Source organism: Ovis canadensis, chromosome 8, assembly GCF_042477335.2.
Source record: "Ovis canadensis isolate MfBH-ARS-UI-01 breed Bighorn chromosome 8, ARS-UI_OviCan_v2, whole genome shotgun sequence".
NCBI lineage: Eukaryota > Metazoa > Chordata > Mammalia > Artiodactyla > Bovidae > Ovis > Ovis canadensis.
The window spans coordinates 37684036-37708357 of record NC_091252.1 but is presented as its reverse complement, the minus strand read 5'-3'; the positions used below and the strand labels follow the sequence as shown (position 1 = coordinate 37708357).

General features: G+C 40.2%; 1 protein-coding gene across 3 annotated transcripts in view; it reads right to left on the bottom strand.

The window, feature by feature from the left end:
* Nucleotides 1-3547: 3547 nt before the first annotated feature.
* Nucleotides 3548-24322, bottom strand: part of CDK19 (cyclin dependent kinase 19) — a 169777-nt gene continuing 149002 nt past the window's right edge. For all 3 annotated transcript variants that reach the window (XM_069598119.1, XM_069598121.1, XM_069598120.2), the window contains 7 exons: nucleotides 20570-20713; nucleotides 20336-20405; nucleotides 13705-13777; nucleotides 13230-13327; nucleotides 12400-12478; nucleotides 11526-11786; nucleotides 3548-7860 (listed from right to left, as the gene is read on the bottom strand). In XM_069598119.1, coding sequence (XP_069454220.1) covers nucleotides 7729-7860; nucleotides 11526-11786; nucleotides 12400-12478; nucleotides 13230-13327; nucleotides 13705-13777; nucleotides 20336-20405; nucleotides 20570-20713 — 857 coding nt within the window. In that variant the 3' untranslated portion in view covers nucleotides 3548-7728. The remainder of the gene's footprint in view (nucleotides 7861-11525; nucleotides 11787-12399; nucleotides 12479-13229; nucleotides 13328-13704; nucleotides 13778-20335; nucleotides 20406-20569; nucleotides 20714-24322) is intronic.

Below are 24322 nucleotides of genomic sequence, written 5' to 3'. Positions count from 1 at the left end.
TTAATCATACATTTACAACTAAAATATGGCACCTGCAGCTGAATTCAGTCAAATCTTGAACATCTTGTTTATAACTTAAGGTCTGCAGGTTTCCATCAATTTAGGTAAATCTTACAACCAAAAGAAAAGCTTGTTACATGTTAGCATTTTCTTGAAGCGCCAGATCTTTCAAAGAGGGACTCCCAGGACCAACCAATGCATACAAGAGAATAAATGCAGGAGACAAGACCCGAGGAAGGCGAAAGTCTGCAGTGTTTCAAGTGTCTTCTTTCTCCTCAGTATTCCTTCTACCGTACTCTCTGTGTCCATTTTCCCCACCACAAGAGAGATCTTTTAAGAGCAATTTCATAGCTCAAAAATTCTACTTTTCATAAAACACTGGAGCACAGTTCAGCCGAGTTCTTTGCCACTCTGTAACGAGGATTGCTGCGTCTTCAGTTTCCAATTTCCTTTCTCCTGTTTCTCATTTCCATCTGAGAACTCACCAGAATGGTCTTTAATGTTCATACTCCTACCAGAATTCTGTTCATGATTACTTACACTCTTTATTCTAAGAAGATGGAAGCTTTCCCTCAGTTCTCTTTTCCTTCTGAGCCCTCACTAGAATTGCCCTTAATGTTTTGTTTCTAGCACACACGTCTTCCAGCCTCTACCTACTACCCAGTTCTGAAGCCCCTTCTATATTTTTAGGTGTTTGTTACTGCCACAGCCCACTTCTTGGTCCAAAGTATGTATTAGTTTGCTCCGGTTTCTGTAACAAAACACCATAAACTGGGTGGCTTAAATCACAGAGATTTATTTTCTCAGAGTTCTGGAGGCCGGGAAGTCCAAGATCAGTCTGGCAGAGTCAAGTTTTCTGTAAACACTGCCCTCCTGGCTTGCAGATGATCGCCTACTGGCTGTGTCCTCACATGGTGGGAAGAGGGGTTGGGGAGAGAGAGAAAGGAGGAGGAAGAGGAGGGAGAAGGGAGCAGAGCGACAGAAGGGGGAGCCCGGGCACGTGCACTCTAGCACCTCTTCTTACTGGGACACTGATGCTATTGGATCAGGGCCCACCCATGTGACCTCATTTAACCTTGCTTACGTCCACAAACACACTATCTCCAACACTGCCACACTGGAGATGAGGTCTTCAACATAACAATCAGGGGGAGGACACAGACATCCAGTCCTTAGTAGCGTGTGTGAAAACATTCCTGTAAGTCTGAAGAGCAGAAAGTGAAAAGTCACAAGGAATGTGCTAAATATATATTAATGTTTTAGGCCAGTATTTTCATTTCTTTCCCCTATGTTCTGTTCTCTCATTTAGATCAAATGAACAAATGTTCCTATTTTGTTTGTGTGGTGCTTGTCCAAGCTGTCTTTCTACTACCTGCTAGATAAATGCTGTGTGAGGTTTTAATATAGATGCCCTCCTCTTCAAGAACCAAAGGAAAAGTGGCTTCTAAAGAAGATGGCTAACTTGGCTTAATCTTTTACTCAAATACTGTTTGAACTATTTGTTCCTCTAGAGTGATATTATGACTTTGGAACCAAAAATATAAGATATGAACCTATTTTAAGAATATAGTGCCCCAAGGGAACCCTGTACACTGTTGGTGGGAATGGAAATTGGTGCAGCCACTGTGAAAAAAGTATGGCATTTCCTCAAAAAACTAACAAACAGAAATACCATATGACCCAGCAGTCCTACTCCTGTCTATCCAGATAAAATGAAAATGCTAATTCAAAAAGATACATGCACCCCAGTGTTCAGAGCAGCATTACTTAAAATTGCTGAGATATGGAAGCAGCGTAAGTGTCCTTCAACAGAGGAATAGATAAACATGGTCATGTATCTATGTATAATATATATCCCATTATGTATTATATATATAATGGGATAATACTCAAAAAAGAATGAGATTTTGCCATTTGCAACATGGATAGACTTGGAGGACATTATGCTTAATGACTGAAGGCAAAAGGAGAAGGCGACAACAGAGGATGAGACGGTTGGATGGCATCACCAATTCAGTGGACGTGATTTTGAGCAAACTCTGGGAGACAGTGAAGAAGAGGGAAGTCTGTCGTGCTGCAGTCCATGGGGTGGCAAACAGTAGGACACCATTAGGAACTGAACAACAATGCTTAATGAGATAGGTCAAAGACAGAAACTATGATATCACTTATATGTGGACTCTAAAAAATACAACACACTAGTGAATGTTTAAAAAAAAGCTGACTCACAGATACAGAGAACTAGTGGTTAACAGCGAGGAAAGGAGAGGGACGGGGGAAGGGCATGATAGGAGTAGAGGATTAAGAGGTGCAAACGACTATAAAATAAACAAGCTGCAAGGATATACTGCATAACAGGAAATAATAGTCAATAGAACTGTAAATGGGGTAGAACCTTTAAAAATTATGATTCACTGTGTGTGGTACACCTGAAACTTACATAGTATTGTACTTCAACTATACCTCAACAACAAATAAATAAAAAAGAAATGCCTTTTCCTTATTCACAGAACACAAATATATAGGTTCATCTCCCTGTCCATACACAATTATGGCATATCAAGGAATCATGTCAATGTACAGAGCTGATGCTAATGACTCACCATTTTATCTGCTGTGTTGGGCATCATGCCAGGTGCTGGGAGTGAAAGAATAAAACCCAGACCTCGTCCACAAAGAACTTACAGATGGCTAGGGAGATAGCCCGATACCTTCAAGCTATTTTCCCAGGAGTGATAAGGGGTTTGCGCGGTCATCCACTTTCTCTTACCCAGGTGGCTGGTTAGAAAGGCAGCTGTGGTCAAACTGTTCCCCAAGAGCAGCTCTATCCTGTGTGTGTCACAGTGTTAAATATAGTTTGTGTCAAGTGGTGAAGCAATATCTATTTTAAATAGAGTTCAAGTTTTTTTTTTTTTAATTTATTATGTCGACTGCACTGGATCTTTGTTGTGGTTCACAGGCTTAGTTGTGGCATGTGGGATCTTTGTTCTTCGAGTAGGGGTCAAACCCAGGCCCCCTCCATTGGGAGCATGGAATCTTATACATTGGACCAGCAAGGAAGTCCAGAGTTCAAGTTTTATGTTGAATGCTTATGTCACTTAAACATTCTTCAGTTCACTCCATGATGACTTTACCCATTGGAATAACCATAGACGATTCATCAAGTAAATTGTAGGAGGGGGCAGCCAGGCACAACATAATATCCTCATAAAAGAAACTTCCAGGGCCACTCTTCCCACAAAACACTGCCTATTTGCTTTCTCTAAAACATCTTTCTAAATTTCTTTTTTTTTTTTAAAGGGTATCTCCCCTAGAGATGTTTAAAAAACTGTAATTTTGCTTCTGAGGTATTTGCAAGCCTTGCCTCTTTGGTTTTGTGACATCATAAGCATCCTAAATAAGATAACTTACTGCAGCTCACAAGGAGACTCTGCATCTCTGCAGGACAAGTGTAATCTGAAAAGCTTCGAGGCACACACATCAGATTTTAACACTAAAACTTGTTGTAACAAGAGTTTTTCCTACACTTAAAAAATCCACAGTGACACAAAGTCAATTAAATTTTATTACAACCAAGAATATAAAATAAATGCAATGTAATTAATTTCTAACAGTCATTTCAAGAAGGATGTCAGGAAAACTCAAAAGCGAGAAACACTTGGCTCCAAAGCTGCAAGCTTGTCCTGCACCCCGGGGAGCAGGCCCCGCTGGGGGGCAGCCGGCTTTCAGTGCACACCTCCCAGTGTGTGTGCAAAGCATACACAGTCATGTCTAAAGTCGTACAAACAGGGATGCGTGCAGAAAAATGGCTGAAAAGAGAGACAAGAACAGGTACACTTCACATACAGGAATTATGGGAAATACAAACTAGGCAGTTTAGAAAGGATATACTACATAACATATATAAAAAGTACTTTAAATTGTTGTTAAAAAGGACATCTTCAGTCCAGATTTTGTGTAATACTTTTAGTGTCTACACAGACAAATTTTTAAAAAAATTAAATAGTATTAATTTACTAAATATTTAGGCGATAACAGTGCATTAAGGATTTTTTTCATATAATACATACATATCACTCCTTCGCAGTGATAGCATAGAAGAGTAAGTATGGCCTTAGGTACAACACATTTTTTAAAAACCCTAAAACAATGAACTTTGCCTTATGATATTTGTGACTATTCTTGAAGATTAAGGAAACCTAAACAGCTATGTTTTATATAAAATATTATTTATACTTGAATCCTTCAAGCTTCCTTTAGTCTGCCATTTCACTGCCTTTCTCCATTCCCCAGAAAGATAACATTACAGAGGTTAGGATTTGTAGTTTTCATAGACTATTCCTTCATTGTACAGTTTGTCACATACAAGCATTCCACGCAGATTAAGCCGCAAGTCTTATTGTTCAACTATTTTTTCTCTTCTCTTCAGCAGAGAAAACAGCATCATTATAGAGGCATACAACTAGCAGTTGCTTCTCCAGGAATGAGGCAGTGAACACGTAAGTAAATGTCATCCCTTTCCATTCTTAAATGTAAATTGTGTTTACAAGAGCAAAAGAGTAGTGCAGAAGGCCAAAATTCTAAGTACTAATGTTTTAAAACCACACAGATATAAAAATATACATGTCCTTGGTTTCTGTATGTTCCTGCATGATCTACTTCAGCATAAGGATTGTTTCAGCCTCGTAGTGTCAGTACTGCCGCCAGGCTGCCTTACCTGTGAGCTCAGCTGTCCTGAAACTCGAGAATATTTTTTCCTAAATACACACCTTACCAAAAAAGCTAACTCAAAAACTGATTTGCAATATGAAATGCAGAAAACCTTTGCTTTGATTCCTCCCTTCCTTTCAGTAACTTCCCCTGGTTTGGATGTCCACCCTGCATTCTCAGGGGACACCGATCGTAATAAATTTTTGAAGAGGAATGTGGTTATTTGGGGAACACAAAAGTAAATTTTAACCTCAAAGATCTTCACAGGTTTCCTTCAAGGGCCCACAGTTTTAGGGCCCATGACTATGTTAAAGGCTTTGTTCTCCTTATACAAGGAAAAGGAAATTGTGAACCAAAATTATTTCAAAGGGTAATGGGCACCAGTGGGCATCACCAACTCTGAGGCAAGACCACAGGAGGAAAGGGCCAGTACCAGTGCAGTGACCAGAAAGAGTCACGTGTGTAATGGGCATATCTGGCTGGACCCTGTGTGAAGAACAATGGGATCAACTGATAAAATCCCTACCAGCTTCTGTATCAGTTCTGCCACTAAAATTCACTACATGCAAAGAAAGCAAGGTAGTCCTGTGATCATATAAGCACATATCACAAGGATTTATATCAAAGTGTATTAAAGGGCATGATATTTTGATTCATACACATATTTGGGTTTGTCTTTTACTAAATGTATGCCCCTCTCAAGGGCAGGAACAGAGCTTCTCTTTTCACTGTAATTTCCTACAAACTCAACTTAGTTGAGTATATTCTGTCTACAGGGGCCACCCAATTGTTGAAAGGCTGCTGTTAACATTTCAAATATATATTAATGACTGTGGTGATACTTAATTGTTGCTTTTCTTGAAGGTAGATAAACAAAGAAACCTCTCTATGATGCTTGTTTATTATAGGGCAAAACTTGGGATAATAACTCTCTTCAAGAGGGTTTAGAAGTAAACGAACAGACCTCATGTTCTAAGATGGTTTCATTTATAAGCCTGTCATCCCAGGAAGGCTTCCTGTCATGGACTCAGTCATGAGCTCTTCAAGGACAGGAAATATGTCTTGCCCTTCCCATCTCCCCCAGCATGACCTGGACACAGGGGGAGGGTACCGTGAAGATCTGATGACACGGAGGCTTCAGGGCCCAGGACAGAACTTCACACAGGTGGCTACATTATACAGAGGGCTACTAGTTTCTCATTTTTAACAGCGGAAGCAGTAAATCACCATGGAGACAATCAATTCCTTCCAGTGGAGCACGTCAACTGTTTCATCGTCCGTGTTCATCAGCGTCCCTACACAGTCTTCGTTATTAATAAGCATTATTATGCTGAGATCAGGAAGGTCCTTGCTGGCTACAGTATCACATCAATAGTGCAAAATGTATACTGGCTTCTGTCTAAAATCTTATTTTACTTGTGTATGGACCCAGAGTAGATAACCAGGTAGATAAGTTCACAAGGAAGAGTAAAAAAAATGCATATAACTTGCATATAACAACGATCAGCTATTTCTTCTAGCTCAAGAAAACATTAAAACAAGGCTGGTGCTGCTAGTAGCATTTAGAAGAACACAAATTTCTTGCCCCTTTCATTACAATGGAAGCTCTTAAGTCTTTACATTTCTGTGGGACTCTGGGGAGCTTCCTTATGCTGGCTAAGAAAGAACTCACTGGCTAAGAGCAAACTCAGCCTCTAATTCATAGATCATAGAAATGTAAATATGTACTTAGATAATATAGTCGTATACTATCTGCCCATAGTTTAGGCACAAAATTATTAAGTTTTCTCCTAGGGGCAAAAGAAAGCATTCAGTGCAATGAAAAGATTCTTGATAGAATTAAGTTTCAGTAATAACAGCAAAATTATGCATACATCATACATACTTGAAACATGAACAAAACCTAAACTTGTAACATGCTTTAAAAATAGTCACTCTATGTCTAACACAAATACGAATGGAGAACACTGCTTTCTGTTTTAAAAGCAGATTAATTTGCAGGCTTCTATTTGAGTACCCTTGATTATGTAAGAAAGTTACTCAAGCTGACCCAGATGTGAAGAAACCAACAGTTCTTTAGAGAAGCCAGCTGTATGTACAATACACAAGAAAAGCTTTCCCTTCAAAGGGAAGCAATACATCCTGTGATCAGCATTACTCTTAAAGAAATCCAAGTGCAGTTAATCCTCTCTCCAGTTTTCTGGTGTGGGTCACCAGAGGACTGTATTTCATCAAAACCCTTTTTAAAGTAGACTTAAGCTACATGAAGTTTAAAATTATCATTCTTAATTACTGAATACTATTCAGAATAAGATGATTCTGGGAACTAAGTTCCATATGAAGGATTATATAAAAATTACCATGTTTTAGTTCTTCATAGCATAAAGCATAGTAACTGCAAAGATCTAGGCTGTTTTTGGTTGCAGGTTCCCACTGTCCCACCACTTGTCTTTTTATTAGACCTTCCCTGAAACTAGATAAATAAAAATGTAATCGTAAGGTACTTTGGGACAGTAACAGTTCCGGTTTAAGACTTCCATGAACAAAAGAGTTGTATTCTTCGAAAACCACGCAGTGCTGTGAGAGGGGCATATCTACCTGTGTTGCTAGCTCAGTTCATGAAGTATAAAACTATATACCACTGGAGTCTTGTTTCTAAAACAGTAAAATCCCAATAAAAGAGCTCTGGAAAGAGAAATCATAGCGATTGCTACAGCATGAGAAAGGTGCACCAGGAAATCCTTCCCAAAGATGCTGAAGGTTACAGAAGTTAAGTGCTGGGATTAGATCAGACGCTTTATCAGAGAAGTCTCAATGGGACACATGCAGGGAAAGGCTGTTGGGGAAACTTCACAAACATCTTCTTTAAGTCACTAAAGAAGAGACGTCAGTCAGTCTTGCAAAATGCTCCGTAAATAGTTTTCCTCCTAAGTGGCTGGCAGCATCAGAGCTTGCATTTTTGGTTCTGTTCAATGCAGACATCATATTGCTGGAGTCTGTGCTCTAAGCTGCGGCCGGTCAGTAGCGGTGGGCCTGGTGAGATGGGTGGTACTGTGCGCTCTGCTGAGACGAGGAGGAATAGCCTAGTGTGCTCTGGGACTGAGAGGATCCCTGGACGCTGCTTTGGTAATTCAGGCGCGAGCTGGAGTGCTAGGAGAGGAAACAGGAAAAGGGGATGACCTATGGGGTACGAGAGCAGCTCAAGATGTTCACCGCAACAGGACACAGAAGCTGTGGGTTCTGACCCATGGTAGCTGACAGCTAATTTCATGTGTCAGTACGTTTTGCTGATTTCACATCATAGCCTGCTACCACTGTGCTGGCATGCACGAAAGCTGGCTGGATGTCTTTGGAAGATAAGCCACACGGGCAATGAGAAGTAGAGGGGAAATTGATGCTGACTAATTCTGGTTAGAGATTCTTTGCATAACTGAGATTTGCAAACAGGAAGAATCAATTTGGCATTTTGATCCAGTGGTGTTCATAATGTATACTGATGTGCTGTTAATTTTCTCATTATAAATAACAAAGCTGTGACTAAGAAATCGTTTTTAGGAAAGAGTTTCCTCAGGTAGAGGCTAGAGTAGCCTCAGCAGCACCACCTACTTGACAAAGCAAGACAAGGTAGCAGCAAATAGGTGCTTTTTTAAAATCAGCTTCAGATAACATTTAGAATTAAAAAAAAAAAAAAAAGTATGTGAAAACTCCCTCGAGAAGGCTGAGACAAATGTATTTCAATTCAGTGTATTTTTATTACCTTAAATGAAACATTCATCTTCATGGTGTCAAGAACAAATATGAAAAAAAACGTAAAAGAAAAATTCATCTATAGAAATGGAATATAGTGCTTGGTTAACTATAAGCGTTAACTGCAGCTGTGTCTTTGGCTCTGCCCAGAAGACTGGTTCTTCCTGTGAGCAAAGCATGACAAGATCCTATGTAATAAAGTTATTGTGAAAGTGTTAGTCGCTCAGTATTATCTGACTCTTTGTGACCCCACAGACTGTAGCCCGCCAGGCTCCTCTGCCCATAGGATTTCCCAAGCAAGAGTACTGGAGTGGGTTGCCATGCCCTCTTCCAGGAGATCTTCCCAACCAAGGGATCAAACCCAGGTCTCCTGCATTGCAGGCAGATTCTTTACTGTCTGAGCCACCAGGGAAGCCCAATAAAGCTATTACTTGAAGTTTAAAATGTAAATGACCTTGAGGTGGCATTGGTGGGTTTAATGAAGGACAAATCAGCAAGGCTGCCCCACTCAGTGCACGAGAGGCAGCCGAACTGGATTTGCAACATCTGGTCCAAGAAAACAGGGCAATAAGATAGTCTTGGTTAAAAATAATGCCCCTTAATTCCTTCCTCTGTTACACAACTCTTGGTCATATTGTTGTAAGAAGTCTTGACAAATCCTAACAACATTTACTGTAAGTTTATTATGGAAAAAAAAAAAGTTCTTTCCATTCACAAGGCCTACAGTTGTTAGGCTGCCTATGACTGCTTTTACTTTAGCAGATTAGACTCTGCACAATAGCTCCTCCATACTGGATAAAAAACAAATTTGGGAGAAGGAAATGGCAACCCACTCCAGTATTCTTGCCTAGAGAATCCCGTGGACAGAGGAGCCTGGTGGGTTGTTGTCCATAGCTTCGCAAAGAGTCGGACACGACTGAAATGACTTAGCATGTATGCATGCATTGGAGAAGGAAATGGCAACCCGCTCCAGTATTCTTGCCTGGAGAATCGCAGGGACAGAGGAGCCTGGTGGGCTGCCGTCTATGGGGTCCCACAGAGTCGGACACGACTGAAGCGACTTAGCAGCAGCAGCAGCAGTGCTGATACTATGAGAGCTGCAAAGAGGTCTCTCATCCTCACCCTTCATGCTAATCTTTCCAACTAATTAGCTGAGAAAGCTATCCATGTCACAGAGATGCTGGTTTATTTTTAAGTAGACAGCTCAGTATAGACAAAGAGAAACATCTGAAGAACTCCTAGATTTGAAAGGAGTAAATATACTTAGTTAAGTAATCTGTCCATGATTGACTATAATCAGTCTAATATAACATAATCAGAGACACCAAGATGTGCTAGTATATGATAAAGGTTTGTTGCTCATATAATACAATAGGAATAAACTAACGTTAGGGGGAAAACTGACTTTATAGTAAAATTCAAATATGTTCGTGACTACTAACCAAATAGCAAGCTGCTTTGCAGGCCAAACTGATGTCTTGATTAGTTTAATTGGAACCAGTAGAAGTGCTATTATATACTCGGCTGCTTACAGGGAATCTTCCAAGAGAAGTTTTCAAAGTATTTGTGTTGAGATATTCAAAATGTAAAGCCAGTTTAAACAGCTATTTATTATGTCTTTCTTGTTAACGTTTCTCTGGTTTCCAGTTCCTAATCAGTGAGTTTATGTCTTCGTTGCCTGTGGTTTTGTTTTCTATTATCTCTCTCCTACGTGCTCCTTCTCCACCAGTTCCCTGAAGGACTGTGGTTCTAAATCTTTTTTTAAAGTCTTTTGTTTCCCTTCTTAGATCTTAAGTTTGTTACTACCTTGAAAACACTCCCACCCCCCCCAAGATTCCCTACAGTTTTCACCTGTATTTTTACCTGTCTCTCCAAACATCAATCCTTAGGGTTTCTTCCTTTAATTTCTTGAATGGTAATACAGTTGTAGTTTGTTTGAATCTCAACAAATGTATTTTCTTGTCTCAGAATTATTTCTTGTGAGATTTAACAGTTATTCCTGACAACTCTTTGTCCCTGTCTCTTCTGCCATGTGGCTATGTGCTGATTATTTCCTCCCAGTAATGGCAAATCCTTCTGAAGTATGCTGCTTACTTTGTTCACAGTAAGGCACCATTCCTCTCCCTTTCAACTGCTTATCTAGGGGTCTTTTTCAGACCCACACCTGACAGACAGCTGGAAGGGTAAAATGAGAAATGTTGAGGAGGAGCTGCCTGCCTCACCTTCCTTCCTCAGGGTTGTAAGATAAACAAGAAACAAAATATCTTGCAATTACATGAAATGACAAAAATCTTCATTTTCATATAATGCCCTAGAAAGACTAGGACTGTAAAATCAAACTTTAGAGTTAAGCACTGCTTATTTCTAAAAGGATCTATTTTAAGTATTGTTGTCTAGCCACTCAGTTGTCTGACTCTTTGTGACCCCCATGGACTGCAGCCCACCAGCTCCTCTGTTCATGGGATTTTCCCGGCAAGAATACTGGAGTAGGCTGTCATTTCCTTCTCCAGGAGAATCTTCACGACCCAAGGATGGAACCTGCATCTCTTACTTGGCAAGCGGATTCTTTACCACTGAGCTACCTGGAAAGTCCATATGTATACTTACCATTTCATAAAATGTATTGCTAAAAAAAGAGACAACAGGCTCAGAATGGAGTCATTTGTGTTAAGCCCATGTAACCAAACTGAAACTTAATACCTAACCTAAGTGCAGTTTCAGCCCCTCCCAGGAATGCACTCTCCCCAGTCAGTCTGCAGTCTCCACTCAGCACTTGAGAAGTAATCTACCTGGTAGACTCCTGCAGTCCCCAGAGGAAGGTGCCCTGGCCTGACACGATCAGCTCTCTGCTGAAGTAACATCCTGTCCCACCTCCTCCTACCTACAGAAGTCCAGAAGTCTTCCATTTCGCACAGCTCTTCAGAGCCTTTTTCTATATGCTAGATGAGCGGCTGCCTGATACATGAATCACTGAATACAGCCAATGAGACCTTTTAAAATTTGCTCAGTTGAGTTTTGTTTTCTAACAGTATGTCAACATGAAAAAGTACAACATTGAGGGGGAGTACCTGATAATCTGAGGGCATAACAGGCCCGCCCGAGTTTGTGCCTGAAGGCCCCAGCCGCGGTTTCTTATTGGGAGGCACCTGGTTAAGGCCGGAGTCCTGGCTATGCTGCAGCCCTGCTCCGGCCGGCCCGGCCCCTGCACCTCCTGCAGTCCCGTTGGTCTGGGTGCTGTTCTGCTGCTGTGGGGGTGCCTGCGGGGGGGCAGCTGCCTGCTGTGGAGGGGCTGTGGGCTGCTGATGTTGGTTCTGCTGCTGTTGCTGGTTCTTATGAAAAGAGAAAAAAAAAAGGCAAGCTTGGTATGGAACAAAATCACGCCTATCATTGTAGGATATGCATATGAGACTGTCAGCCAACCTGGGAAGAGACCTACGTGGGACACCAAAGTGACTGGCATGCCTGGAGAATGGAGCAGCCAGGGAATACAGCACCCCCGAAGGTGAGTACAGAGCCCCAAAGAGGACTCGCTCTCTGAAGTTCATTAGATTGCACAGTAATCCTCCCTGTCAGGGACAGACATTCCACTGAAGACACAGGCCCAGAGGAAAGAGCAACTCCTTGAAATAGCTCTAACAGTCTTTTCAGTCAATTTGGAGAAAGAACGGCTGTGTGGGGAGGAGTCAGTACAATCAAAGCATGGAGTGATGCTTTAAAAGCAGCCGGCATAAAATGATGGCAGCGGCACTGAACCAACCAAAGCAAGCATCAAGAATCGGGGAATAAAGTAGACTGTGAAACAAAGCAGGAAGTTCATTCATCTGTGAATGCATATTTCAAACTGCAGAGTACATCTACAATAAAGTAAATACACAATTAAATAAAATGCAGTTAAATATATAGGAATTACTACATTTATCCTTCCCTAAGTGCAATTTATACCTTGTCACCTTTTTCTTCAGGTTCATCTTCATTAAGGAATTCTCGTTTGGGGTATGGAATCTGGCAGCCAGCAAACACACTACAAATCATTGAAGGAAAAAAAAAATACATGTCATGACCTAAAATCTATAACATGATTGACCTTGTGCATTTTAAATTCCACTTTTTTTTAAAATTTCCTACTCTTCATCTGTGGCTGGTATGCTTCTCAACACAATTTAAGCAATAAGAAAAGAACAATTCGTCATCTGAGTTTTACACTAGTATAACTGCCCCTTTCAATAACATCTTAAAACTGCGTTTAGCTAGTTGACATATGTAACACAGAAATTTCTCCACACAAACTTCATCAGCACTAAAAAGAGCTGACCGTGTATTTGCTTCAACAATGAAAGTAATTTTTTTCTCAAGAAAAGCTGTACCTCTAATATCAGTAAGTCCAAGCACAATTTATATCTGTGGGTATAATAAGGATGGGGAAATGGAGAAGTATAATAACGCAGCAGAGACACAGAATTTTAAAAGCTCAGTTCCCTACTGGTTTGGTGTAAACTGTTCTGGCTGACCGATCTATAATAAAAGTCCCATCTGTTCTCAGCTTTAGTTTTTGTCTGTAAAACTGACTAATGATCATTCCGTAAACTTGTTTTCATTCACACCTCTTTACAGCTTTGCCTGTTTCAAAGTACAGGACCTCTCGGCTAGTGTTTCCCGAGGTGGTATTAACCAAGGAAATAAAAGACTCGAGTAACAAGTGCTTCCCTTGCCTTTAGCCACCACCGCACACCTTCAACCTGGAGCAAAGTGCACAGAAAAGGAAGGATACATACTCTAATGTCGGCAAGGGGTCCTCCTGAAAATAGGGATCCTGCAGGGCCTGCTCGGAGGTAATTCTCTTGGTTGGATCCATCGTAAGGAGTTTTTGAAGCTAGAATAACACATAAGAAATTGACAGCATGGCAAAGTCTGCTTCCAGGGGAATGTTTGGACTGTGTTAATGGCTAACAGAATTAACATCAGGTGCCTGTTTATTAATACACTGCACACATTTATGTGAAACTGACAAAAATGATTAGCAGTAAAGCCGTTTTAGAATTTTTTTTTTTTCCTACTGGTAAACCACTGGAAACAAGGCTAAAAGTCAAGGGTGATATCTCAAAGGAAAAAGATTTAATTTTGCCCCAGCATCCACCAGTTTCCTTTTTTTCCTGAAGAGGAGGAAGAGCTGGGACAATTTCACAGTAAGTGGGGTGGGGTGAGAGCTGTGCTAAGGATCACCTTCCCACTCTGGAGAGATGCACCTACCAAAAGGAATACTTTGCTGTCAGGCTTGACCTTGTGTTTCTCCATGTACTTTATGAGGCTACTGTTGGCGTACCTGCAAAGACATGACATCCACACACTATTGAGGACATTCACGCAATTGACATCTTTTAATGGAAGGTTCCAAGGTTGGTTTTCCTATGAGGTATGTATTCATTTAAGCCATTGTTTTGTTTTGTTTTGTTTTGTTTTCTGATTAAAAAGGAATACAAAACCAAATGTTGGTAAATGTGTAAAAAATAAATAAGAATTGTTACACACTGCATGTAAGAGTTTATACTGTTAGAATTACTTTGGAAAATAATAATGCATTAACCATTAGAGCTGAAAATGTGACTATCCTATGATCCAGCAATTCCTTCCTAGGTACATATTCTATATCAGGATATCAACTGCTCAGGCTGAGGGGTGAGTAAATGGGTATTCACTTTATTATTCTAAATAGACTACATATTTTCATTATGTATATTCTTTCCTACATATGAAATATTTCAAATTTAAAAGGTCAAGAAACAGGTAATACATGTTTATGGTAAAAAATTTAGAGAATATAAAAAAGTATAAAGAAAAATTTGAAAACACTCATAATCAAGCTAGGAAGCAATTTAAAAAACTCTTATCAAGATTTGATATTTTTCCTTTGGCATTTCTTCTGTGCATACATATATATACACACAAAGAGGTATTTGTTTTAATAAAATTGGAATCATAGTATATATAAGTTGTCCTTAATGTTGTTTTATAAATGTTTTCTCTTGCCAAACGCTCTTTAAGCTTTTTATTTGTACTGGTTGAACATTTTCTACTGTTACTAATGACACTTGTTTCACAGCACTTACAAAGTACAGATCCTAAATCTGGTACACATTCAGGGGGACAGGACTGCATGGCAGGTGAGAATCAGAGGCCCCTCCCAGACCCTGACTCAGTCATTTACCAGTTGTGCGATTTTGGGCAGTTAACCTCTATGAAAGCCTTTAGGTGCCTCATCTTAGCTATGTGTGGCTGCTTTGATGCTTTTTCAGGATAAAGTCTTAGATTTATTAAGTCAAAGGGTAAGTACATGCCAAAGCCTTTTGTGTGTGCTCTAGAACTTGCTACATGAACCTGGCCCTCAGACCAGTAGCATGGGCACCGGAAAGCCTGCACTAGGCATGCAGGTTCGGTTCAGTTCAGTTCAGTTCAGTTCAGTCGCTCAGTCGTGTCTGACTCTTTGCGACCCCATGAATCGCAGCACGCCAGGCCTCCCTGTTCATCACCAACTCCCGGAGTTCACTCAGACTCACGTCCATTGAGTCAGTGATGCCATCCAGCCATCTCATCCTCTGTTGTCCCCTTCTCTTCCTGCCCCCAATCCCTCCCAGCATCAGAGTCTTTTCCAATGAGTCAACTCTTCGCATCAGGTGGCCAAAGTACTGGAGTTTCAGCTTTAGCATCATTCCTTCCAAAGAAATCTCAGGGCTGATCTCCTTCAGAATGGACTGGTTGGATCTCCTTGCAGTCCAAGGGACTCTCAAGAGTCTTCTCCAACACCACAGTTCAAAAGCATCAATTCTTTGGCGCTCAGCCTTCTTCACAGTCCAACTCTCATATCCATACATGACCACTGGAAAAACCATAGCCTTGACTAGATGGACCTTTGTTGGCAAAGTAATGTCTCTGCTTTTCAATATGCTATCTAGGTTGGTCATAACTTTTCTTCCAAGGAGTAAGTAAGCGTCTTTTAATTTCATGGCTGCAGTCACAATCTGCAGTGATTCTGGAGCCCAAAAAAGATAAAGTCTGACAGTTTCCACTGTTTCCCCATCTATTTCCCATGAAGTGATGGGACCAGATGCCATGATCTTCGTTTTCTGAATGTTGAGCTTTAAGCCAACTTTTTCACTCTCCTCTTTCACTTTCATCAAGAGGCTTCTTAGTTCCTCTTCACTTTCTGCCATAAAGGTGGTATCATCTGCATATCTGAGGTTATTGACATTTCTTCTGGCAATCTTGATTCCAGCTTGTGTTTCTTCCAGTCCAGCGTTTCTCATGATGTACTCTGCATAGAAGTTAAATAAGCAGGGTGACAATATACAGCCTTGACATACTCCTTTTCCTATTTGGAACCAGTCTGTTGTTCCATGTCCAGTTCTAACTGTTGCTTCCTGACCTGCATATAGGTTTCTCAAGAGGCAGGGCAGGTGGTCTGGTATTCCCATCTCTTTCAGAATTTTCCACAGTTTATTGTGATCCACACAGTCAAAGGCTTTGGCATAGTCAATAAAGCAGAAATGTTTTTCTGGAACTCTCTTGCTTTTTCCATGATCCAGTGGATGTTGGCAATTTGATCTCTTGTTCCTCTGCCTTTTCTAAAACGAGCTTGAACATCTGGAAGTTCATGGTTCACGTATTGCTGAAGCCTGGCTTGGAGAATTTTGAGCATTACTTTACTAGCATGTGAGATGAGTGCAATTGTGCGGTAGTTTGAGCATTCTTTGGCATTGCCTTTCTTTGGGATTGGAATGAAAACTGATCTTTTCCAGTCCTGTGGCCACTGCTGAGTTTTCCAAATTTGCTGGCATACTGAGTACAGCACTTTCACAGCATCATCTTTCAGGATTTGGAATAGCTCAACTGGAATTCCATCACCTCCACTAGTTTTGTTCGTAGTGATGCTTTCTAAGGCCCACTTGACTTCACATTCCAGGATGTCTGGCTCTAGGTGAGTGATCACACCATCGTGATTATCTTGGTCTTGAAGATCTTTTTTGTACCGTTCTTCTGTGTATTCTTGCCACCTCTTCTTAATATCTTCTGCTTCTGTTAGGTCCAGACCATTTCTGTCCTTTATCAAGCCCATCTTTGCATGAAATGTTCCCTTGGTATCTCTAATTTTCTTGAAGAGATCTCTAGTCTTTCTCATTCTGTTCTTTTCCTCTATTTCTTTGCACTGATCACTGAGGAATGCTTTCTTATCTCTCCTTGCTGTTCTTTGGAACTCTGCATTCAGATGCTTATATCTTTCCTTTTCTCCTTTGCTTTTTGCTTCTCTTCTTTTCACAGCTATTTGTAAGGCCTCCCCAGACAGCCATTTTGCTTTTTTTGCATTCCTTTTCCATGGGGATGGTCTTGATCCCTGTCTCCTGTACATTGTCAGGAACCTCCGTCCATAGTTCATCAGGCACTCTATCTATCAGATCTAGGCCCTAAAATCTATTTCTCACTTCCACTGTATAATCATAAGGGATTTGATTTAGGTCATACCTGAATGGTCTAGTGGTCTTCCCTACTTTCTTCAATTTCAGTCTGAATTTGGTAATAAGGAATTCATGATCTGAGCCACAGTCAGCTCCTGATCTTGTTTCTGCTGACTGTATAGAGGTTCTCCATCTTTGGCTGCAAAGAATATAATCAATCTGATTTTGGTGTTGACCATCTGGTGATGTCCATGTGTAGAGTCTTCTCTTGTGTTGTTGGAAGAGGGTGTTTGCTATGACCAGTGTGTTCTCTTGGCAAAACGCTATTAGCCTTTGCCCTGCTTCATTTCATATTCCAAGGCCAAATCTGCCTGTTACTCCAGGTATTTGTTGACTTCCTGTTTTTGCATTCCAGTCCCCTATAATGAAAAGGACATCTTTTTTGAGTATGAGTTCTAAAAGGTCTTGTAGGTCTTCGTGGAACCGTTCAACTTCAGCTTCTTCAGTGTTACTGGTTGGGGCATAGACTTGGATTACTGTGATATTGAATAGTTTGCCTTAGAAACAGAGACCATTCTGTGCAGGTACTCAGGCCCTATTCCAGATTCTGAATCAGAATCTGCATCTTTAACAAGGTCTCCAGGTGGTCGGTGGAATGTCTGAGATTCCAGACATAATGTCTGAGAAGCATTCATTCTCCCCAGTAGGTATAAGTAAGAATGCCCATTTTATTATACACTTACCAACACCAGGTATTTTTAAGAAAATCTTTGCCATGTATATTAACTTAAAAATTATTTTCCTCCGATACCAGGAATACTTTTTTGGCAAGGTAACCATTAAGTTTAGTGATGGTTAAATGGAACTTTAAGGTTTATGTAGAAATGGAGTCTGTCAACATAGTTTTGGTCTTTATGTTGAATCAACTGATTTCTTGAGTTAACTCTAGATTCTAAGGTTGTTTCTATTGTAATGTAAAAGGTCTTGAAGTTGAAAAATCCTATTGCTAGATTCCCATTGTGGTTTCTTATTTTTTGTAGTGTTACAAATAGGGTAAACTGTCATTTTCTGTATTATCCTCTTCTAGATTTACTACAATTTAGGAGCTGAACAATTTTAAAACTCTCTATATACATTATAAAGCATTTTATCAGCATGTTTATTCAAACATTCAATTTTTTAAAGTCAACTTATTTATTTCCTTTTAATTCTGTTCTCACCTTGCCTTCTAATGAGCTAACAAGAGCTGACACTTTGGAAAGATTACAGAAAAAATTCTATTGTTACCCTTCACAGTTCACATCAAGGGTAATTTTTTTGGTTCTTTTTATCTGATATAATGAAAACAAGTTATTTGTTTACTTTTTAATGTCATTTGTAATAATATTATCTGGAATTTTTTATTATACTTTAGTGACTTGTATGTAAACTGGATTATATTTAGCTAATTTTTAATAAATTCCTTTTTGTGTTATGTATTAGCAGGCAGCTTTTATGTGGATAAAATTGTTTGCTTAGAAAGTATGGGCTCTTATCTCTCAACTTTTTCTGTTACTCTTTTATTAAATTTTATTTATCTTTCTAAATTTCTCTCCTATTATTTCTGGTTATTGTAAATACTATCATTTTATGTAAAACTCTTCCTTTAAATACTAAGATAAAATGTTGTGTCTTAATTAATTTTCTCTGTTATATTACCAGCTTATCTTCAATTACTTGAACCACTTTCATTTAATACCCATTTGACAAGTAACTAATGAACACACACTATATACTAGGCCCTGGAGATGCCTATAATGGTGTATAAAATAGGCACGATCCATATTCTAGAGGGAAAGGCAGATAAGTGTTCAAAAGCCAACTGTCGAGCACAGTGATGTGTGCTGAGAGCAGCAGCTCAGGATATGCCACCGGACTGCAGAGGGGAAGCATCTGACTAGAAGGACAAGGGGAGACCTCCTCAGGATAGAAAGGATAAGCAGGAGTTATCTGATGAAATGGGTGGGAGGATGGTATCAATACGTCCCAGACTGAGGGAACAGCATGTGTAAAAATCCAGGGGTCCAAGAACGCTCAGGGGTTTTGAGGATCTTAAAGAAATTTATGAGGTGCAGCCCACAGAGTACAAAGTGGACAGAGGTTTAGGAGATAAATTTGGTGATGTAGATGCCCGGGCTTTTGTAAGCCATATTTAAAAACTGAGAGCAGCGTGAAGACTGACATGCTCAGCTGTGCCTTTGGCGATGACTGCAGAACAGGCAGTGAGTCAGAATGAAAACTGAGGGTAGAAATACCACTTATGAGGCCAATGCAGGATCCCAGGTGAGAGAGAGGGTAGAGGTCTGGTCTATAATAGTGGCAGGGCAGATGGAGAGAAATACAGAGATCTGAAGGATATTGAAACAAAGAATTTACTAGATTCGCTAATCGTTTGGACACTAGGGGATAAAATGGAAGACAGTGAGAGAGGAGAAGGATTAGGGACATCTTTAAGGTCTTTAGCTTGAACAATTAGGTAAATCATGGAGCCATTTCCTAAGATAAATACAGCGGGAGGAAAAGTTTAGGAGGACAGATGATGAGCTCAGTTTGGGACACCTATTTTGAAGTATTTATGGGACACTCAATTTGGGATTCCAAAAAGCAGTTAGATACAAGGGTCTGAAACTTGGTAAGGAAATCGGAGTAGAATGTATAAATTGGGAACCATCAGCACAACTAATGGTGCGCTGTAGCCATCAAAATCACAGAGACTGTCTAGGGAAATGTCTAGGGTGAGAAGAGAGCCCAACTCAGACACCTGAGCAATGTCAGCGCTCTATTTAGGAGCTGCAAGGAGGCAAGGACCCCTACCTAGGACTGTGTGAAAGAGAGGCCCAAAATGATCAGTGCCATTCGCTGCTGCTTTATGAGGTCTGCTTTTGTTCCTACAAGCCATTCCTGTCCTGAAATTTCTCTGTGACATTTCCCAAAAAAGACTCTCTTCCACCTTCTCCTCTAGGTGCACGTATTTATAACAAACTCCTCTCATTCCCACTCGGCATCCACATCCCCACCAGTTAGTTTTCCTCAGATCTTAGCCATGTGTTCTTCCTCCTGCCGCCCTTATTGGCTGCCTAGCCCAGCATTTCAGACACAACTCATGACACAGATAGAGACGGAACTACCATTGAACTGAGCCCCTTTCCAAGCTAAACAGAAGAGACTTTAAAACTATCTATTGACCCCTAAATTCTTAGAAGTTTTTAAATAAATATTTGCTTAAGCCTGGCATATACATTAACAACATTTGAAATATCTTCTTTAAATCATAAACATAATTAATATACTAACATCTACGTTTCTGGTTTAAACAATAATCTATCTGGTTTTTAAAAGGATTCATTTAAATATTCCCACTGGATGTTACTTGTATGTAATATGGTATTACTTACGTTGTTCTTCTAAAGTCTTTCTGAAGTGTTGGGTATTCTGGCATCTTTCTAATATCTTCCCAGTCTTTATCTTAGGCAAAAAAAAATACTGAATGTTGTTACAGGAAATAATGTTACTTATCAGAAATCTAGTTATTTTAGCTTAAAAATATACATAGAAATACTTAAAATATCCTTTTCAAAAAGAATGTTTTTGAAATATGACTCAAGTATTATTTTGAAAAAAAAAATTACCTGCAGGAAATCCCATGACACTAAATATTCGGTCTAGTTGATCATGATGAAAAGGATTGCTTGTTTTTATATCTTCCTGACGACAGTGGAAAATAGGTTCTGAAGTCAACAGTTCAGCAAAAATGCAACCTATTGCCCATATATCTATGAAGGAAGAAAAACAAGTTTTTGTACATATTTATTATATTTCTTTAGTTATAAGTTCTTGGTATAATCACAACCTACATATAAAAAAATTTTTCAAGGCTACAGTCCATGGGGTTGCAAAGAGTTGTACACGACTGAGCACTGAACACGGCACAGCTATACCATCACATAACAGACTGAAAGTCAAATAAAAAACATTTACTTGTAAATTTCCTGATCAAGATAAACTTGGGGAACTCAGCAAACAATGAATTTTCTTTACATTCAGGCAAAAGCCTTTCTAACCACTATTAGTAATTTAATTGCTGAAGCATTCAATTGATAATCTAATACAAGGCGTAACACTCAAGATGTGATAGAATAAAATAATATCATGATCAGGTACAGTGATATGTTTCTTTAAAGCAATCAAATACATAATGACTAGAATTTTTGAGTTGTCAGTCTAAACAGTACAGATTACACAAAATAATTTGGAAAAACTCAACTTTTGTCTGAAAGATACCAGCTTCAGTGTTTTCAAGAAGTGGTAAGGTCTGCTGTTGCTGCTGCTAAGTCGCTTCAGTCATGTCCGACTCTGTGCAACCCCACAGACGGCCGCCCATCAGGCTCCTCCATCCCTGAGATTCTTCCAGGCAAGAATACAGGAGTGGGTTGCCATTTCCTTCTCCAACGCATGCATGCATGCTAAGTCGCTTCAGTCGTGTCCGACTCTGTGCGACCCTATGGACAGCAGCCCACCAGGCTCCTCTGTCCACAGGATTCTCGAGGCAAGAATACTGAAGTGGGTTGCCATTTCTAGAAGCTGATAAATACGAGTATATACAAGCACTGCGTGACACCAGTAAAGAGAAATGATCTGAACATACTCAGATGCTGCCCCAACTCCACCATGCCAAGATAAATTGAGGCATCTTTCAGAGTTTTATTAACTACTTCAAATAACCAGTTAAAGATGATTCTACTTGGATTCTACAGATTGAAAAACTATAATATAGTTTTAATCTAGATTCTAAGACTGTAATATTTATAATGCTTTGCCATCTGTACATGTGAATTAATTTTTGTGAGAGGTATATTCATACTTGCCCACTTAATGCCACTTAGTATTTTTAAAGTTAATAACACACAGACTATGGGACAGCATAGAAAAGTACAGTGTTTAGAAGTCTTCTAAACATAGGAATCACATTCTGTAGACAAGCTATCAGGTAAAATTACTCTTCGGATGCCATTTCATAAATTACTAAATGAAAAAAATATATAGTAATGTCTCCTGTATCTGACTCCATTCAGGGATGGTTTCCTTCGACACAAGTTAGCCTTCTGGATAATGGGAATATATCCTTTCAATAGCCATTTTTATTACGTTATTACCTGCCATCTTAAGAGGCTATAAAATACAACTTCATCATCCTCATCATGAAGATCCATCACTAAAGAGCAGACTAATAATACTGTTCAGTGTCTACTTTGCCATTTTTTCTCTGCCATGTCATGTTCGCTGTCCCCTTGGCCCTGATACGGCAGCCTCTGACTGTCCCAAGTCTTCCTGCAGCTGCCTCTACTATGCAGTCAGTGGAGACAACTACTGTATGTTGCTGGCCACACAGTTCCTGGTTTGCCCTCTAATCAAGGACAGGGGCCTGTATCTAGATTTCCTGAAGAACTGCTAAGAGAAGGAACCTCAATGTAGTGGGCAGTATTAAATTCTAGGGTGTCTGGCCTCATATTAGCATCTAATTTTAAATGATCATCTGGCTCCAGCACCATCTATAGCCATTTCTCAGCTCTTTCCTTTATCAATGACTTGCCCTTTTCTCTCTCTTCCTCTCCCCTCTCCTCCCTGCCTCCCCCTGCCCCACTCCCCGTGTGTGTGTGTGTGTGTGTGTGTGTGTGTCTCTCACACATACCACTCCCCGTGTGTGTGTGTGTGTGTGTGTGTGTGTGTGTCTCTCTCTCTCTCTCTCTCTCTCTCTCTCTCACACACACACACATACCACAACCACCACCACTCACCTCCTGGGCTAAATCTCATTTCATAAATTTTCACTGATGCCAAATCAAACTCTCTTTTATATGCTCTGAATAGAAATAATACTCATTTCTGATATGAACCAGGTACACGGAATTCTAACAATGAGTAACTGTGTATTCATGTCTGCTATGAATCTATAAGCTAACTAATGTGGGGGTATTACTTTTCTTTTTTCCTCACTTCTATCCAGAATAAATAATTGAGATGACTAAAATTAGAAATCAGTGATTAGGTTTTTATCTTTAATTGCTAAGTCTCATTTTTACTGAGCTGGTTAAAATTCAATTTCAGTTCTCCTTACCCTGAGGAAATAAGAAATATATATAGTTGGTTTCCAGTTCATACCCAATCACCTTGATTTCCAAAACACACATCTATTTTTTATTACGATAGTAGAGCAGTTAATCAGAAAATATTCATAAAACTATGCTTCTCAAAGTGTGGGGACCACACACAACAGAATCACCCGAGGTACATGTTAAACACAGGCCGTGGGTCTGCTAAGAATCTCTTAGAGTGAGACAGTCTTTGGTGGGGCGTCATTTTGTTTAACAAGGTTCCTGGCTGAGTCTTCCTTTTCTCCCTGGAATCTCCCTTCTGACATAGACTGCACAGTGCTAGGTAAGAGCCCAGCGCCCAGGAGGTTCTGCTGTTAGCACGTCCTGTACTTCCACCCTGTGCCCGGGGTTACCTCACCACCAGTCCTGTTCTCAAGCACCAACTGTTGCTCCCAGCTAGCACTCCCCTTTTCTCTGTCTTAACTTTTGGCCCCTTCCTAGCCTCTGGTACCTTCCGAGGTCGTCTAGATTTTATTGTTCTCAAGAGAGAGAGAACTAATACCAGAAGAAGCAACCATAATGCGAAACGTCTGAAAAATAAAGCCCCTCAGTGCACCCGCCGGAATGGAAAGAGTCAGGCTTATTCTAAGAACCGCTCTCTCCCAGCGGTCCCCAACCTTTTTGGCACCAGGGACCAGTTTTGTGGAAGATGATTTTTCCATGGACTGGAGGTTGGGCAGGGGCAGGGGGTGGGATAATCCAAGCGCATTACATTTATTATGCACTTTCTTGTTTTTTAATATAAATTTATTTTAATTGGAGGCTAATTACTTTACAATATTGTATTGATTTTGCCATACACTGACATGAATCCGCCACGGGTGTACATGTGTTCCCCATCCTGAGCCCCCCTCCCACCTCCCTCCCCATCCCATCCCTCTGGGTCATCCCAGTGCACAGCCCCGAGCATCCTGTCTCATGCCATTCTCCCAAATTATCCCACTCTCGCCCTCTCCCACAGAGTCCAAAAGACCGTTCTATACATCTGTGTCTCTTTTGCTGTCTCACATACAGGGTTATCGTTACCATCTTTCTAAATTCCATATATATGCATTATTATACTGTATTGGTGTTTTTCTTTCTGGCTTGCTTTATTTCTAATCTAATGCCACCACTGATCTGACAGGAGGTACCAGTCCACAGCCCAGAGGTTGGGGACCCCTGCTCTATCCCTTCCATTTACTTTTCGTATCAAAAAAAGTTCTCCCACCTTCACAGACAGCTGCCGCT